This window comes from Puntigrus tetrazona, chromosome 16 (genome assembly GCF_018831695.1).
Source record: "Puntigrus tetrazona isolate hp1 chromosome 16, ASM1883169v1, whole genome shotgun sequence".
NCBI lineage: Eukaryota > Metazoa > Chordata > Actinopteri > Cypriniformes > Cyprinidae > Puntigrus > Puntigrus tetrazona.
Genome location: NC_056714.1, coordinates 27,613,260 through 27,630,742, shown reverse-complemented (window position 1 = coordinate 27,630,742; position 17,483 = coordinate 27,613,260). Strand labels below are relative to the sequence as shown.

At 35.4% G+C, this 17,483-nt stretch overlaps 3 protein-coding genes across 3 annotated transcripts; all 3 read left to right on the top strand.

The window, feature by feature from the left end:
• Window positions 1-468: 468 nt before the first annotated feature.
• LOC122359999 (ragulator complex protein LAMTOR2) lies at window positions 469-2,186 on the top strand. Its single transcript, XM_043260268.1, has 4 exons — window positions 469-649; window positions 1,279-1,441; window positions 1,663-1,752; window positions 1,843-2,186. Exons 1-4 carry the CDS (start codon window positions 582-584, stop codon window positions 1,897-1,899), a joined length of 378 nt encoding a protein of 125 aa, XP_043116203.1. The 5' UTR covers window positions 469-581; the 3' UTR covers window positions 1,900-2,186.
• Window positions 2,187-3,226: 1,040 nt separating this feature from the next.
• LOC122359885 (ras-related protein Rab-25-like) lies at window positions 3,227-8,114 on the top strand. The gene is made up of 5 exons (XM_043260097.1): window positions 3,227-3,500; window positions 5,296-5,491; window positions 6,069-6,262; window positions 6,984-7,064; window positions 7,214-8,114. Exons 1-5 carry the CDS (start codon window positions 3,464-3,466, stop codon window positions 7,339-7,341), a joined length of 636 nt encoding a protein of 211 aa, XP_043116032.1. The 5' UTR covers window positions 3,227-3,463; the 3' UTR covers window positions 7,342-8,114.
• Window positions 8,115-9,111: 997 nt separating this feature from the next.
• On the top strand, window positions 9,112-16,970 carry LOC122360683 (ras-related protein Rab-11A-like). Its single transcript, XM_043261498.1, has 5 exons — window positions 9,112-9,498; window positions 11,641-11,836; window positions 12,696-12,889; window positions 13,862-13,942; window positions 15,875-16,970. Exons 1-5 carry the CDS (start codon window positions 9,459-9,461, stop codon window positions 16,012-16,014), a joined length of 651 nt encoding a protein of 216 aa, XP_043117433.1. The 5' UTR covers window positions 9,112-9,458; the 3' UTR covers window positions 16,015-16,970.
• The last annotated feature ends 513 nt before the right edge of the window (window positions 16,971-17,483 follow it).

Sequence of the window (17,483 nt, the reverse complement as noted above, 5' to 3'; positions counted from 1 at the left end):
TTAAGTGTCGGTTTATATATATATATATATATATATATATATATATATATATATATATATATATATATATATATATATATATATATATATGCATGCATAAAATTAACCACTTAACAGTTAAAGAAAAGTTAAGAGTGAACGTTATCAACTCAATACTTTTTATGATGTAGAATCCGATAAAACAATGACTGCCATTATTTTTTTCCATAATTAATGTATTGCCTTCATATAAGGGAGGGGGACTTCAGCTGGTTTCGTTTTTTTGTTTCATTAACGACCCGAAAAACAAACCATCCATGTTACGTTCAGTTTCGATTTAGGCCACGTGTTTGTAGTTTGCAGGAAGTTCCATGATACTACATTTCCCGTGAACCATCAGCGCGGAAGTTCATGGTCACCTGATGTGCATTTTGGGCTGCTGGGCCACGTTTTTGTAGTTTGTCGGCACTGCCATGATACTACATTTCCCATAAACCATCAGCGCGGAAGTTAGAAGTCAGCTGATGTTCTTGGTCAGCTAGAAGTTCTTGCTATAATTCCGCGGAAATTTTATTAGTATTATTGCCGTTTTCTATTAAATTATGTTGCGTCCTAAAGCATTAACACAAGTACTCAGTCAAGCAAACACCAGTGGCGTACAAAGCACGCTGTGAGTATATAAAATACAGTCTTTGTTCTTATAAGTAGCTTTAGCTGGAAGATGAATTGGTAAACAATAACGTACGTTTATGTTATTAACATATTTTCTGGAGTAAGGTATTTTGGAGCGCTTGGAATTTGTTTAATGCATGTTAATTCATTAACAATGTCATATTTATACAGTAGCTTTAAACGTGATTTGACTTAAGCCATATTTGGAAATATCGGAATATCTTTGTCATTTGATTAAATATCAAATGAAATCCCATTATTTAAAATAAATATCTCTCTGCCTCTCTCTCTCTCTCACACACACACACACACACACACACACACACACACACACACACACACACTTTAAAGCACTAACGTGGCGCAAAAATCAGTTTGTTTAATGTTTATCCGTGTGAACATGCATCCACACCAAAATATCAGTTTACTTTTAATGAACTGGTGTATATTTAGCAAAAAGTCATAAAGAAAATTAAAAGCAGTTCAGAGAAATGTTCTAATATTGGTTTTAGTTTTTTTTTTTTTTGGCCACTTGGTGGTTTATGAATTTATATTCAATTCACGTAGGCCTAAATGCTTTTTAAAAATGAATGATGTATTTTTTCGTGTGTTTGTTTTTTATTTTAGGCTGTTGAATAATGAAGGCTCTCTACTGGCGTATTCTGGATATGGGGACACCGATGCAAGAGTCACTGCAGCCATTGCCAGCAATATCTGGGCGGCTTACGACAAAAACGGACACCAGGCCTTTAACGAGGACAAACTGAAATTCATCCTGATGGATTGTATGGTAGGAATGTTCGCTGTACAGTCGGGGCAAAGTAAATGATTGTGAATGCTAATCTTTGATATATGCAATTAAGACAATAAAGAATATGTCTGCATTTACCATACGAGTGTGCTTTTTGACATTACGCCATGCCGGAAATAACACCGGCTGATGAACTACTGTATTGTTATACAATCATTTTTTCCTTTTTATGATGCGCTGCATTTTCTCTGTCATTGCAGGAGGGCAGGGTGGCCATTACACGTGTGGCAAACTTGTTGCTTTGCATGTATGCCAAGGAGACAGTGGGCTTTGGGATGCTTAAAGCCAAGGTGAGATTTGGTGTATATGTTATATACGTATGATAAGTTACTCTGTTCATAAAAATACATAAATCAAAGTAACTGTGTTTATGTTCGCAGGCTGAAGCTTTAGTGCAGTACCTCGAGGAACCGCTAACACAAGTGGCAGCGTCGTAGGATGTGCTTTTGTATATTTGTGTACATTGTAACAGAAACTTCTGCAGATCTCGGCCTTCATAATATATTATCTATGGCTTTATTTATTTGCATACTCTGTGTGATTGCTATATCAAATTGCGTGGCTATTAGACCCACAGTATAAACATGCATAAACGTTAACAATTACATCTGAACAGCATTTTCCCTTTTTATGATCTTTTCTTTACGTCTCAGGATTTTTGCAGTCAGTGATCCGGCTGTGTCTAGTGTCAAAAACATGAAATGAAATAAATTTCTTTTTGTTACATGTTTTTGTTTTGCCTTTTAAGACGCAAAGAAATAGGTTGTCATTAATTATGTCTAGAGTAATATTCATTGAACCAAAATAATACGATGTATAAAAACATTATCTGAAGATAAAAAATCACGTTGTTAATCTGGGTTTCAGCATTTTGCAATAAATGCAAATTAAGGCGATTAAAATATCCTTAATCGGAGCAGAAAGTCTTGAATTCAGAAACTCTTGGCATTAAATGCATGAAATTAAACACAAATATCTTGTATTTTTGACTTGTTTTCCTATACAAATATTTAACATCATTAGAATTAATTAAGATGCTAAAAGTACTGTTTTTTTTAAAGAAAACTAACACAAGTTTATGCTTAACGCAAGAACAAATATGTCAGTATGAAAGACTTTTCCCCTTTGAATTAAGTTGTAGATATTTGTTCTAATTTAATTCATAAATACTCATTTTGATCCATTTCTTATAAAGCAAGATTTCGTATGCGGTCATTTTGTTTCTAAAATAAATAAATCTTGGTTTAAGAATCTTTAGACATTCAAATTGGAAAACAGGCAAAAAAAAACTGCTAAAGAACATCACTTTTTTTGTAGCATGAGCAGAAGATACAGTAAAAGTTATTTCTGTGCTGTAATGGTTAGGAGACTTCAACTTAAACTTAAAATAATTTATATTTTTTATATATATAAAATGTATTTGTTTATTTAGAGACCACGATGATGTTTTGCCTTCCAATCTATTTATTCCTTATATTTTGTTCACTAAAACCTGCAGAAACTCTGTATAATATTTGTGTTCAAACAATGATTAACCGTGAAACCCAAAACATGCATCATGGGAGGGGGCTCCTCCATGACAAATACCTTCCTGATCTTGGGAGAAACTGCTTGAAAAAGCGATTGGTTGCATACGGTGTGTATGTCACCGTTTCATTGGCTGAACAGGTGCACTAATGCACCCAGTTTCATGTGACTGCACCTGCGCTCGCCCTACCTGTCTGACCTGACTTGAGCGCACCAAAAGTCACGCCCACCTTCCCCCAGGTACGGCACATTTGATAGCGGAACTGCCAGGCTAAATAACAAGGCTAGTTCCTTGTACAAACAGCTGAACTGTCCACCATAAACGGTGGGGTGCTTCTCAACGTTTCTCCATTTCAGGTCAGCCATTGTATCACGGAGAGGAGGATCTTTCCTTCTCCGTTTTCCTTGAAATTGGTTGGGATTTTGACTCATGCAGCAATAATCTAGATCAGTGAAGGAAGATCTGCTTACAACATGGGGTCTGAAGAGGCCTACAACTTTGTTTTCAAAGGTAAGGACTTATTTGATTGAGCTGTCATGCATGTTGAACTCTTTTAGTTTCGTGATCTGCAAGCATTCGTTTCGCTGTAGTAGTTGTAGAGTAATGGTTGGTCTATATAGTCATTAAAAAATGGTTATAGAGAAATATATAAAGCAGCTGGGTTTAGAGTAACTTGTGCAATTCAGTTGCTTCTTTTGTAAAGCTCTCGGTCCTATAGGTTGGCTGGAATCTGATTTCCATGACAACAAGGTTTTGTTTACACAAGATTACTCAGTTAAGTTAGTCAGTACGGGAGGGGAAATAGTATCTGTTAAAGCCCATTGTGAAACTATGATCTGCTAGAGCAGCCCTAAACGACGCCAAACCACAACGACTGCTTAAAATTAGCTGCATTATTTTTTAGGTTTCGAAACAGTGGAACTGAAGCAATAAGAACAGGAAGTCTTTAAAGAGTAACCATTTAAAACGTATAAATGCCGAGCTTTAATATATTTATCACGCGTGCTGATGGTTTAATAGGAAATCACGCACAGGGTTTTGGTGAAGACGGTTTCTTCATCTGGACAGAGTTGGGGAAATGCAGCGCTCGTTTGCCAGTGAGTGCATAACAGCTGATAAAAACATCGCCATAATCCACACCACTCCAGTCCATCAGTTAATGTCTCGTGAAAAGCTGCGCGTTTGTAAGAAATCGTTATAATTTTTTACTACAAACAGGTGCTAAAATGTGAGTCCTCTATTCTTAATATTGTCTCGTCTGAATCAAATAAGAAATGTGAACAGATCATTCATCGTTTACGAGTAGAAAGCAGCAGCAGCAGCAGTCCTAGACGTATTTGGGTGGATTTTGTTGTGAAAGAACAAAAGTAGATTGATCTTTTCAGAAAAAGGGTTATTATGGATTACGGGCTCTTATTTTAGCCAGAAGGGAAGGTTTAGTGTTAAAACGCCTTGAAGTATTTGTTTTTGCATGCTGCTTTTCACTTCACAAGATGACAGCTGATGTTGTGTGGATTACTGTAATGGTTTTTATCGGCTGTTTGGACTCTCATTTTGACGGCACCCATTCACTGAAGAGGATCCATTGGCGAGCAAGTAATGCAATGCTAAAATTTCTCCAAATGTGTTGCGATTAGGATCCAAACTCATCTACATCTTGGATAGTCTGCAAATATCTACTTTTGGGTGAACGATTCCTTTAATATTTTTATAGGCTTCTGCTGTAACCTTGTACGTTTCCTGTCCTTCTCGTGCAGTTTTTACGCTTTATAATTGCCATTTTTCCTAACATAATACGTGAATTAACTCCAATCCCAGAAATGCCAAAATAATCCCTCATGGGTGGAGTGTTGATGTTATTCCTGACATGTTTAAGACATTTTTGTTTACAATGCAATTAGTTGGTTCATCCAGTGTTGCTTTGTTTTGACAGTAGACTATGAGGATCAGACTCGTTTCTGTTTCAGGTTTTAATGAACAACAAGCCTGGACAATTTCGTAATAAGGTTGCAGATTTGTAGTTGCGTAGTACGTGTTTTGCCTCCTAATGTTGCACACAAAAGTCCAAGACAACGAACATGACATTTTGACAAATTACATCATGAGTCCTAACTAATCATTGATTTTACACACGTTAATGTTGCTTAATACACCAAGCAGTGAATCATGAGATCTTTCACAAACGCCAAGGGAACTCTTTTACGCCCCCCTTCTTCACAGGAGCATTCGTGGTTGTTGTTTCCAAATGATTGGCATGGGTCTGGCTTTTATAGACTCATTTGCGCTCGTATGCATGTTGTTGCAGTGGTTCTTATTGGAGAGTCTGGCGTTGGCAAGAGCAACTTGCTGTCACGGTTCACCAAGAATGAGTTTAATCACGACAGCCGGACGACCATCGGGGTGGAGTTCAGCACCAGAACTGTGCAGTTAAACGGCCTCACCATCAAAGCTCAGATCTGGGACACAGCCGGACTGGAGCGGTACCGGGCCATCACTTCCGCGTGAGTTTAACACGACATAACATCGAAGAAATGGAGGCGCTGAACAAGCAAATATTCAGTGTCACGTGATCCTTCAGCTGATTTGCTGCTCAAGAAACGGTTCTTATTATTGTCATGAATAAATAGTATAAATGGTTTTTAGTATACGTTAGTATTCATGTTTTATAAGCCTTTATGATCACTTTCAATCGGTGTAATGCAAAAATATTAAAAACTAGAAACAAAATTGACTTAAACTGTATGGACCGGGGCAGTGTGGTTAGGAGATGACGACATGAAAGACAGAATTTTAGGTGAACTGTCCCTTTAAGTAGTTCGCTCATACTCTGAATATGTTTGTATGCAAATACATTTTTAACTGTATGTAAATCGTCATTCATCTATTCTTTAGCAAGTTAGAATTGTTTAGAAAATGTAACACATCACGTTTCACCACCCATTGCTCACCTGTTGTTCTAAACCATCTTCGTTACGTAATCTTGCTTATGACATAATGTTTTATGACAGTGTTCTGTTCATTTTAAAAAAAGGAAGCGAATGGAGTCGTCTGATTTGATCTGTTTTTCCTGTATCGCAGATATTACCGAGGAGCGGTCGGAGCTCTGCTAGTCTATGACATTTCAAAGCACTTGACATATGAAAGTGCTGAGCGCTGGCTGAAGGAGCTCTACGATCACGCAGATCCTCATATCGTAGTGATGCTTGTGGGCAACAAATCGGACCTGGCAGCAGTGCGGTCTGTCCCAACAGAGGACGCCAAGGACTTTGCAGGTCATTACTGAGGACTTGCGCAAAACTCACAGAGAGACTCAAAAGGCTTCACGACAGCCCTTCAAAATACAAGTTCGGCCTAAATTTAAGAAATTATGACAAATAATATTTCACAGTAGCATTTACATCTCCAAGTAGTAATATTAGCAACAACACCATTAATAATAATAATACAATTTATTAAAATATGCAGAAACTCAAAGGATTTCATTACAAGCCGCCACATGGATTACTACTACTGTTGTTTTCTATTTTTATTAATGTACTCCTTAAAGTAGCAGTAGTAGTACTAATAATACAATTTATTAAACATTACTTTTAAGGAATATTAAAATGCATCATTCATGTTTTAATTAGAAACAAATATAAATTTATTTTATACATTTTTAGAAGTTGCTACATTTTTGTTTGACTACTTTTTTAAAGATAAATAGTTTTAATATTTAATTTGATTACCACCGCACATTTATGTTTGACGTTACAGTCATTACGACAGTCACATAAAACCTATAGAAATGTCCAGTCAGGCAAAGAAAAAACACCTTGACTCTAAGAAACTCAACAAAAAAGTAATCAGGCGCAATTATTATTATTACTATTAATATGAAAGAATTTTAACGTTGTTTTATCCATAGCACATCGGTCAGTACATGCTTCTCTTAGTGTGTGTATTATTATATGATTTAGCGAAATCTTGATATTCATATTATTGTTTTTATAGAAAAGAATGGTCTTCTATTCATGGAAACCTCTGCTTTGGAGTCAGTAAACGCCGAGGCGGCGTTCAACACCGTGCTTACAGGTACCTATTGTTTATTCTGAACACATCATACCGTATTTACATGTACTTTACATGTGTTCCTTGCCCTCTGGGATTCTCCTCTTCAGTCAGGCTTGAAATAGTGTAAGCACTTCATTATCATAATAATGCTGTCATTATCTGATTTTCAGAAATCCACAAAAAGGTGAGCAGCAAAGAAGTGACCCGAGGCTCTATCAATGCCGTGACATTATCCCAACCTAAGGCAGCAGCAGACGACGCACAAGACGAAAAGAAGGCCTGCTGTAAAACTCTGTGAAAGAACATCCCAGAACTTCACGAGGGTCCTAAAGGAGCTGCGAATTCAGCTTCTGCAGTAGAGTTAGGATTATGAAAGAACGAGTATGATAAAAATGATAAAAAGCAAATCCATCGCATTGACTGACATAGCCATATTTGTATTGTTAAATATTATGTAACAAGTAAAATACATTTTAATGTTTATCAGGCTTGACCAAAAAAATCATGTCGATTTTAATTAATTTGAATGTGTTTTCCTAAATGTCCCCTTTGAGTTTTTCTTTGTAGTATTTATGAAATGTCATGCCAAATTATAATTTTTTTTTATAATTGCATTCATTCAACAGACTTTTTTTTTTTTTAATCCAAAGAGACTTTTAAATGTAGCATACAACAAGCTATTCATCTCACTCAAGTTATTAAAAATTGACAGATTAACTTTATCGCTTTAATTAGTGTAAAATGGAAGAAAGGAAAAAAAAAAAAAAAATTTTTCGGTTTGCATGTTCATCCTCACTGTTCGGTTTTTAATTTGATTTGTTCAACACACCTAATGAAGATAATAACCCACACACGTGTGGTTAAGAAAATAATTTTTAATATTCAAGACTAATCAGCGCTAATTTAATATTTTGTAGCATAGCATTTAAAAGTGTTGATTTGTATCCTCATGAATGAATACCGGTGCTGCAGGTATTATCAGTTGCTGCTCTTAACATGACATAAAGAAAATATATACATATATATGTCATTTTCCATTAAGAATTAAAGCAGAAATATGCATGAAAAATGCCTGAATTGTTGTTGTTGTTGTTTTACAATGAACCTCAAGTCCAGTTTGCAAACAATAAAACATTTATCGATGTTTATGAATCACCATTATTTAATATAAACTCAACAATAAATATGAATCAAGGATGAGCTTTCAATTAATTACTTGGAATATTAATTGATTTGACCCGTTTGAACTGGAACTAGCTCTTTGCAGTCATTAATTATGATTATTTATAGTAATTGTGAAATACATAACTATACATAAAAATTCTTAATTGGAAGCATGCTCAACAAGGCTGCATTTATTTGGCTAAAATTACCATAAAAACAATATCGAAATATTATTAATTCCAATTTTTCATAGTAATTTTAATCAAATAAATGCATGGCGATCATGAGACTACTACTATATGTACTAGTCGCACGTTTTTATTTTTAAAGATTTTTTTGTAAGACGTTTTTAAAAGAATATATATCAAATAAAATTAATATTCAGATACTGATTACTAATCATCTAATATGGGTAATTTACACATCTACTTTTAATTTAATTTTAAATTCAGTAATTAAAATGGAATTAAATGGCATTTTCAGTTCAGTCACTGAATGGTGCACAGCCCTTAGCCCTTCCTCCTCACGGCCTCCTACGTGGCATTTTCATGTCCCATCATCCTCTGTAAAGCATGAGTGAAGTCACGCTGTGGAATGTGGAAGAGCTCATCTAGAAATATACCTGTTACTCCATGCATTCGTTTACGCTGTCTTTTTCTAAAGCATACCTCGTTTGATTCTAGCTCATATTTTTATTCCAATACGTATTCGTTATCATTACAATGTGTTTATGTATTACCTGACAACTACAAAAGACACACCTGCGACTACACACCTGTACGGAAGCCAGTCGAGCATTTCATTGGGCTACAGAGGTCGTAGCCGTGTGATAGACAGCACAGTCGGCCAATAAGAACATCGGAAGGGCGGGGCTACATCGTAGCACAATGACGTAAGCGTTTGCCTTAAGATGAGACAGCAGGGCGAAACTTGGTTGACGTAGCCCAGCAACATCGTATCAAAGTTGATTAGCTGTAGTTTTGGCTAACTCGGGTCCTATTTTTCTCAACGATTACTTAACATACAACAGCCCGCAAAGGAAACACGTTGTGTATTTTTATTGTTGTTTAAAAATAGTCTTTAACGCACGAGCGCGTAGTAATGAAGCGCTCGTGATCAACCGATGCGCCTCATAAACAAAGTTTCTTTGACGTCGCAGTAAATATAATAGCACTTTGCGGTTTTCCAGAAGAGCGTAACGTCTATCTGAAAACACGGACTCGTTAATAAGCCGGTAAGAAGATTAAAGCCATGACGGGTAGAGAGGACGAGTATGACTATCTCTTTAAAGGTGAGCACCACGTTAGCTTACCGCATTTCCATACTTTACAGCGATCTCCTGCTTGTCGTCTTCATGTGTTGCTCGTCTCCTTTTTTTTTTCTGTCCTAAAACACAAGGGACGTGATTTGCGGCTGTTTCAAGAGTCGGTCGGTCGCTTGGACCAGCAAAAACCAGCTGGTCGCACTGCTTTTGGCCGGGCGAGCTGGTTTTTGGGTCATGGTGGCGGGTCAAGCAGCTAGTTATCATCTTAGGTCAGGCAGAAGCAAATGTCATTTTCATTTTACAAAACACAGGTACCGTCTTAATATGGATGTTTCAACAGGGCGAATGCATAATCAGGGCAAAAGGTGTAGAAATTCTGCATTTTAATAACTTAAAGTGCTGTTTTTGGCTGATTATGTAATATAACAACATGACTAGTTTCTCCTAATGCGTCTTGTTTATGTTCTAATTTTTTTTATTATCGCCTTTAGGTTTCAAGACAAAAAAAGAAGTCTTTTGTGTGGAAATTGATTTTTCGAGTATTCATTCTATAGTGTCAGCAATATAAGCACAGTTAAACCGGTATGACCTGTATAAATCAGGTCTTTCTCAGGATGGGTTCGCATTCAGGTTTTAAAACCTCTCCTTTGATTATAATGAATCAATGACTCAGATCATTCATTTGTTCTATTTTGATATATAACCAATTATTTGAGATTTGAAGGAGATCAGATGTCAAAGTTTGAGAATTTTCTTTAGTAATTGTCGCCTGAAGTGAATGCCAATGATGTTATTTTTTTGCTAATCTGACCTCTTTGATGTCTGCGGTGGTTACGGTCATGAATTTGACCCCTTCCATTAGTCAAAGTTCTGCCCTTGACCTCCATGTGTTTAAGCTGTCCGTGGACCTTTTCAGTTCGACCATGAATTAATCCGAGCTGTTCAATCACCGCTCTCTGCTCTTGTCTGTCCACCAAAAAAAGCAGACGTCTTTGCCAAAGTGCATTCCTGTGTGTCTAACTCTGATATTATTAGCCGAGGCGTCTGTTATAGATTTAATTCTTTCATGTTGAGGAGCTGGCAACCTTAACCCAATTTATTTCAGGTTTAGGTTGAATGAAAATTTTAATTGTGATTTGTTTAATCCCCTTCAAGTCAAGTATTCCAAGTATTCAAGTCACACAACATATTTGTGTCATGAATAGACGGAAATTTAAGTAATGAAATAATGATCTTTCTCTCCGCAAAAGCTTTGAAAAGGTATTCGCTTTCACGTTTGAAAAATCGAAATAAATAAATGTTCTTATCTTTTATTTTAAACGAAAGTGTTCCTCTTATCTCTTACAGCGTGACCACCTGGGCTGCGCTAATTTACTAATAAAAAGAAAAGAAAAAAAACCCAATATTTTTATTTAAATTTTTTGTACTCTCAGTCTCAAGATTGCATTGTAAATGAAATATTAAAACTTATATTCCAAAAAAAAGTAGCTTTTTTTTTTTTTTTTGATGCAAAGTTTCATTTTCAGCAGCTATTACTCCAGCCTTTATGGTGCGATCTTTTAGAAATCATTCTAATATTCTGTAACATTTCAAGAAACATTTATTATTAGCAATTTTAAAAGCCTTATATTTATGTGGAAAACGTTATGCATGCTCTCAGGATGATTTTCTGAATATAAAGTTCAAAACACGTATTATTTGAAATAAAAATATTTTGTCATATTATGAATGTCTTTGTCAATTTCATGCATCCTTGCTGAATAAAAGTGTTAATTTCTAAACGTATTGTACTGACCCTAAACTGCCTGAACGGTAGTGTAGCTGTAAGCGTAATATCTGCCTGTGTCAGACGTTCCCAGTATTTCGTAAGTCAACCTGTGTGGGTAAAAAAAAAAAAAAAAAAAAGGAGTTGCTCTTCAGTCGTGCCCTTTTCAATCATTGTCGAAAGCTTTGTGGAAACACACCCTTTGTGTGTGAAATATTCAAATGTAATTGCTGTTGTGCGGTGAAGGGAGGCCGGTTCCTGCAAGCGCACTAATGGAATCTGCTTGAAAGCGCTCTCGCAGTGTCATGCGCGTCTCCAGGGACAATAGCAAACACAATAGCGCTTAAAAGCACCATAAAATAGAGGCGGTTGATCTAATGCACCCTTGTCCTCTTCATCCGCAGTGGTTCTGATCGGGGACTCGGGTGTGGGCAAGAGTAACCTGCTCTCTCGCTTCACCCGCAATGAGTTCAACCTGGAGAGCAAGAGCACCATCGGGGTGGAGTTTGCCACTCGCAGCATCCACGTGGAGGGCAAGACCGTCAAGGCCCAGATCTGGGATACGGCTGGACAGGAGAGATACAGGGCCATCACGTCGGCGTGAGTGTCTTCAAAGCCTATTAAGACATCAGCTAATTTAAGAAATCAAATAGTTCTGTGCACCATTTACATAGAGTGCAATTAATACATTTAGGTATAAAATAACAATTTAATAAATTAAGCATAATAAAAAAACTACAATTCATGCATAATCATTAGGGAAATTAACATTCTTATTGGTTTTTTTTTCCTGAGCACATTTCATCAATTTCAAGTCAGTCAGTCAGGTGTAATAACTTCTTTTAATTTTTATATAGTCATTTAGAACTCATTTATAGTTGTAACTAAAAGTTGAAATTGTGTATATATATATATATATATATTTTTCAGAAATGCAGGTTTTCTTTTACCAGTAAGTTGTTAGGATTGATGTAACTTGAAATTTTAATAATATGCTTGGAATTTGTTTTTTTTTAAATTAACACCCACTTAACCAAACGTACTGTGCCTGGTAAGATATGTGTAAAAAAATTAAATAAATGTTTGTAAACTAGAATAACAACCATGTGCTTTTATGATGAATAAATTACGCAAAAATAATACTATATTATGTTAAAATTACTGAAAGCGACTGACACTGGAAACCTCACGCATTCGGGTTAAAAATGTAAGGAGAAAATTGTGCCATATTTCTAATCATTTAAGATTGCTTTTTAATGGGAGGATGTAGACTCCCGTCGTTTGGCCACTAATGATGTACACTCAAATAAGATAACAACTTTTAATAGTAGTTGTTTTATTATTCGGCACCTTAGAATAAATGTGTTATTTGTGGGTCCTTTAGTTTCTGAATAATGAATGCACCTTTCAGACGTGTGTGTGTGTGTGTGTGTGTGTGTGTGTGTGTGTGTGTTCACAGGTATTACAGAGGTGCCGTAGGAGCCCTGCTGGTGTATGACATTGCCAAGCATCTGACCTATGAGAACGCCGAACGCTGGCTGAAAGAGCTGCAGGATCATGCTGACAGCAATATTGTCATCATGTTAGTAGGGAACAAAAGTGACCTGCGCCATCTGAGGGCCGTTCCGATGGATGAAGCCAAAGCCTTTGCAGGTTAGCGCTGTGAGGACTTTATTAGTTAGTGTGTGAACTGTAATTGCTTCTATAGAGTTTCTTGAAGTGATGTTTTTTTGGCAAATCAAGGAGAATGACACACAAAAACACTATATAAAACTGGGAAAGTTACATGAACAAATCTAAAGGAGTCAGGGTAACCCTTTACAATAAGGTTCATTACTTAACTGTATTAGTAAGCATGATCTGACGATGAACAATACTTCTTCAGCATTTAGTAACCTTTTATTAATGTTATTTTCAGCATATTGTACTGCATTATTAAAAGTTTGTTAACATTTAGTTAATGCACTGTGAACTAACATAATGAATAACTTTTTTTTATTATTTTTTATTTTTTATTTACAAATGTTAACAAAGGTTGATAAAGAGTGTGAAAGAAGTAATGTTAACAAATGGCACCTTTATTGTGAAGTGTCACGAGTCAGAATACTAATTATTTCACTGTAAAATAAGCCACTTTTAATATGCCACTTTTTTTTTTTTTTTTTTTGAAGTTGAGAGTTAAGCAGATAATTGTTAAACCACCAAGGTCATTTGGAATACCTTTTAAAGGTCACGGAGGTCACGGAGTGTGCTGGGGCTGTTGGCTGAGGTGTTTAAGTTACAGGTCGTGTTGCTGATTGGTCAGTTTTAATGTCTCAGATTTGAATCGTGTGGTCAGGAATTAATGTTTGTATGGTTCAGTTGCTATGTCGTAACCTTTTAAAGCAGTACTTTTAATAAAATGATTGGGCATCAAGTAAACTATTTTTAGTGCCCTGCCGTTAATTTTTTTTTTTGTCATCTTGAGTATTGAATGCAGGAATGATTTTGTTTTATAGAGCATACTACTTGTGTAGCTCAGAAATGGTGTTTTCTAGCTGTGCTTTGTTTTGTTTATGATAATGTATTTGGGAAGCTATATTCATTTAAAAAGTCTTTTTATATTTTTGTGTTTGTGTTTTACAGAGAAGCATGGACTTTCTTTTCTGGAGACCTCAGCGCTGGACTCCTCTAATGTTGAGCTTGCCTTTCAGACCATTCTCACAGGTCAGTCCTGAGCAAATCATTTACGAGGTGAACGCTATAAAGCTTCTGGAGCTGAATCTCATGAAAACTGTGAGGAACATGTACCAGTCATTTTTATATTAAGAACATTCTCATTCTCATTATTATAATGACTATAGTATTTAAATAGCAAAGTATGTATGCATAATTTAGTGTATAGAACATGTTTCAAAAGTGAATTTTTAATTTTAGAGAGAAATGTGATCTTCTTGTTTTATTAGCTGGACATGACATTCCATTCTGCTCAACATATTTAATCTAAATCTATGCTGTTTTAAGCATAATATGCATAATATAATATGCATAAAAGTACAATACACCAACAAAAAAAAAAATTCTCAGGCAAAACTTTACTTTCCAAAAAGTAAACAAAATTGTTGATTATTATTATATATTGTTCGTTTATGATTTATTACAGAACAAACAAGATTTTTTCCTCTTGAAATTACTAATAAAAAAGGCAACCAAAATCATAAAGGAAGTTCATCCGGAACTCACAGCTGTCATATCATTTATTCAGATCATGCAAATGATTGACAATATTTGTTTGAGCTATTCTTAAATATTTGAAAAACGGTTATGTGAAAAAGCCAATTCTCACTTGCCATACATTAAAAAAATCACCCCCCAAAAGACCAGAGAAAAACGTTTTAGGAAAAAAAATGTTTTTTGATGTCTTTTACATGTAGTACTATGTCCTTTTTGGGACTACATTTCTTTAAATTAATTTAAACACATGAATGAACATACATGTATCAAATACATTTTTAGTTAAGATATTTTGTTTACCAACTTTGCGTAAAGTTCAACTATGTTATAACATTTTTCTTTCTGCAAAATATGTATAAAAAGGTCAACAGGTTTTCTCATTATAAACAGTGTATCTTTAAACTAAATCTAATTTGCATATTAATGTGTTTTTGTGCCAATATATCATGAAAAAAGAAGTGCAATAATGGGAGTAATTATTAACAAGATTTTTATAAAAATATATTTCATAGAATACTGAAATATAATTTCTTTCCCTGTGCATTTTAAACATTAATAAACATGCTTTTATTCCCGGTGTCCTCATATGAGGACATGTATAAAATCAACATCCTGGTTTGTAACAAAGTCATATGAACAGTGACATTTTCCGGAGAGGTTGATTTATGATACACAATTTAAAAATTTAGAGATAAAATATTTTGAAATTATATATATATATATATATATATATATATATATATATATATATATATATATATATATATATATATATTTATATTTTTTTTATTTATTTTGTATTTTTTTATATAAAGAGTTTCATTAAATTTCAGACATTTTTGAGGCAAGGAACAGGAGTGATCATGGTGAAGCATGCAATCATTTGGTATCTCTGAAAAGCCCTGCTTCTCTAAATTCACTAAAATTATAATGTCCTCCTATGAAGTTACATAATATCATTATTTTGCCATATTACAGTAATGAGAGTTTGGGGTTAAGAGAATATGCTTAATTAAAAATGACCTAAAGATTTGACACATTTTCTCACATCCTTTCTCTTTCCCTCTTGTTTCGAGAAGCTCTAGCGTTTTTGTATGTTATTGCGTATAACCTCTAGATGGCATCAAACTCCACGCGACAGACATCCTCTGCTTTTCCTGTGAATGAATGAAAACTGTGTTTTGAGGTCAAACTTTGAAAGTTTGCTACGCCAAAATAGTGATTTGCTTTTTTTTTTTTTGTGCAGTTTATTTACATTTTATTTGTGGGTTTGGAAACGCCTCTCTTCAGCCACACACGTGTTAGACAGTTACACTGTTCATTTCTACGTGTCGTGATGAGCGCCAACTGCTGTTGCACTGTCAGTAAACGCAAAGATCACCCTCCATCATGCCCATCTCTGAACCCTGCCTGTTTCTCACACAGAAATCTACCGTATCGTGTCCCAGAGGCAGATGTCAGGGCGCGGTGATGACGGCTTCTCCCCCAGCTCAAAAGTGGTTCCCATTACCGTGCAGCCCACACAGAATTCGGGCAAGCAGGGCGCCTGCTGTCAGAATAACTGAGCTGCCGCAGCGCCACCATGGGATCCGTGGAAAATCGGCAACTTTGTTGGGCTGGGCTGCAAGGTTGACCCGTGTTCCCTGCGCACAATGTGATTAATGTATGTAACGGACTTGCTTAGCTATGCCCAGAGTAAGTGAGTAGTAATCTTCAAAATTGGAGAACAAGAGATGTTGAAATTGAACGGATTAAGGATTTTCTCAGAACTGAGAGGCCATGCTTCTTGTTTCAGACTAATTAGAAATGAGCAGTTAACTGGGACGCTCAGACGTGGCTGCTCTTTTTTTTTTTTTTATTATTATTCCCGCACTTTTTGCTACAGACGGTCTGCTTACAAACAATGGGCTGAGGAACAAGGAAAAAGTGCTTAGAGTGCATAACGCTTCTTTTGAGTATCTCTTAAATGGTTTTTGATCACACTTGTGAAATCATATATATTTTTTTCCTTCCTTTAGCGTGCCAGCACAGAAGTAGTCTGACATCTTTTCCATGCATCTCGACACCTGAGAAATTCAAACTGTGGTCATCATAACCGCCTTTTTCGCTCAACTCTTACATCGAACAGCATCTCTTGTATTTATTGAATGCAAATATGATCTTGTTATTCTATGGTGGGAATTTTTTTCCTTTCTTTTTTGTCATGCTTTTATCCATCAGTAGATTATCGATCGGAATTTCTCAAGGGTTTCTCCTTCCAGTCATGGCACTCATTTGTACAAGCGCTGGGAGTGTTTTCTGTGGACAGAGTCGTGTTAATAGGTTAAGTTAATGGCCGTGTGTGCTGTAGTGTAATAAGAATATAGTGTGTTCAGATTTAGGGTTTGGGAAGCGCTGACTAGTTCTTAAATGATCTGATTATTTCTATGACACTCGATTCGGTTAACGGTTCTTGAACTTGTGTTTTCTACATCTCTGATATTTATGCATAATAAAATATGCACAATAGAACAACTTAAAATTTTTGTTGTCGTGATGATGCATCTTATTTATTCTTAGCAGTGCATTCAAATCAGCATATTTTTTGTTTACAAACATTTTAAAGTATGAAAACACAACATCTGTGACCCACCCGGGCCACAAAAATGGCTTTAAGTCACCGGGGTGTATTTGTAGCAATTTTTAAAGGAAAATAAATAAATAAATAAATAAAGATCAAGTTCCATGAAGATATTTTGTAAGTAACCTACCATAAATACATTAAAACTTTTCTAATTAGTAATATGCATTCCTAAGAATGTCATTTAGACTCTTTTCTCAATATATTTGCATCCCCAGACTCCAAATAGTTGCATCTCGGTCAAATATTGTCTCCTATCCTAAAAGACATATATATTAATGGAAAGCTTTACTTAGCTTTCAGATTATGTATAAATTGTGGACACATATACTTGTCACTTGTGTGACAATTTATTATTATTTTATGATTTAGTCCATTTTCAAACGTCCTCCTTTTTTTTTCTTTAAATGACTA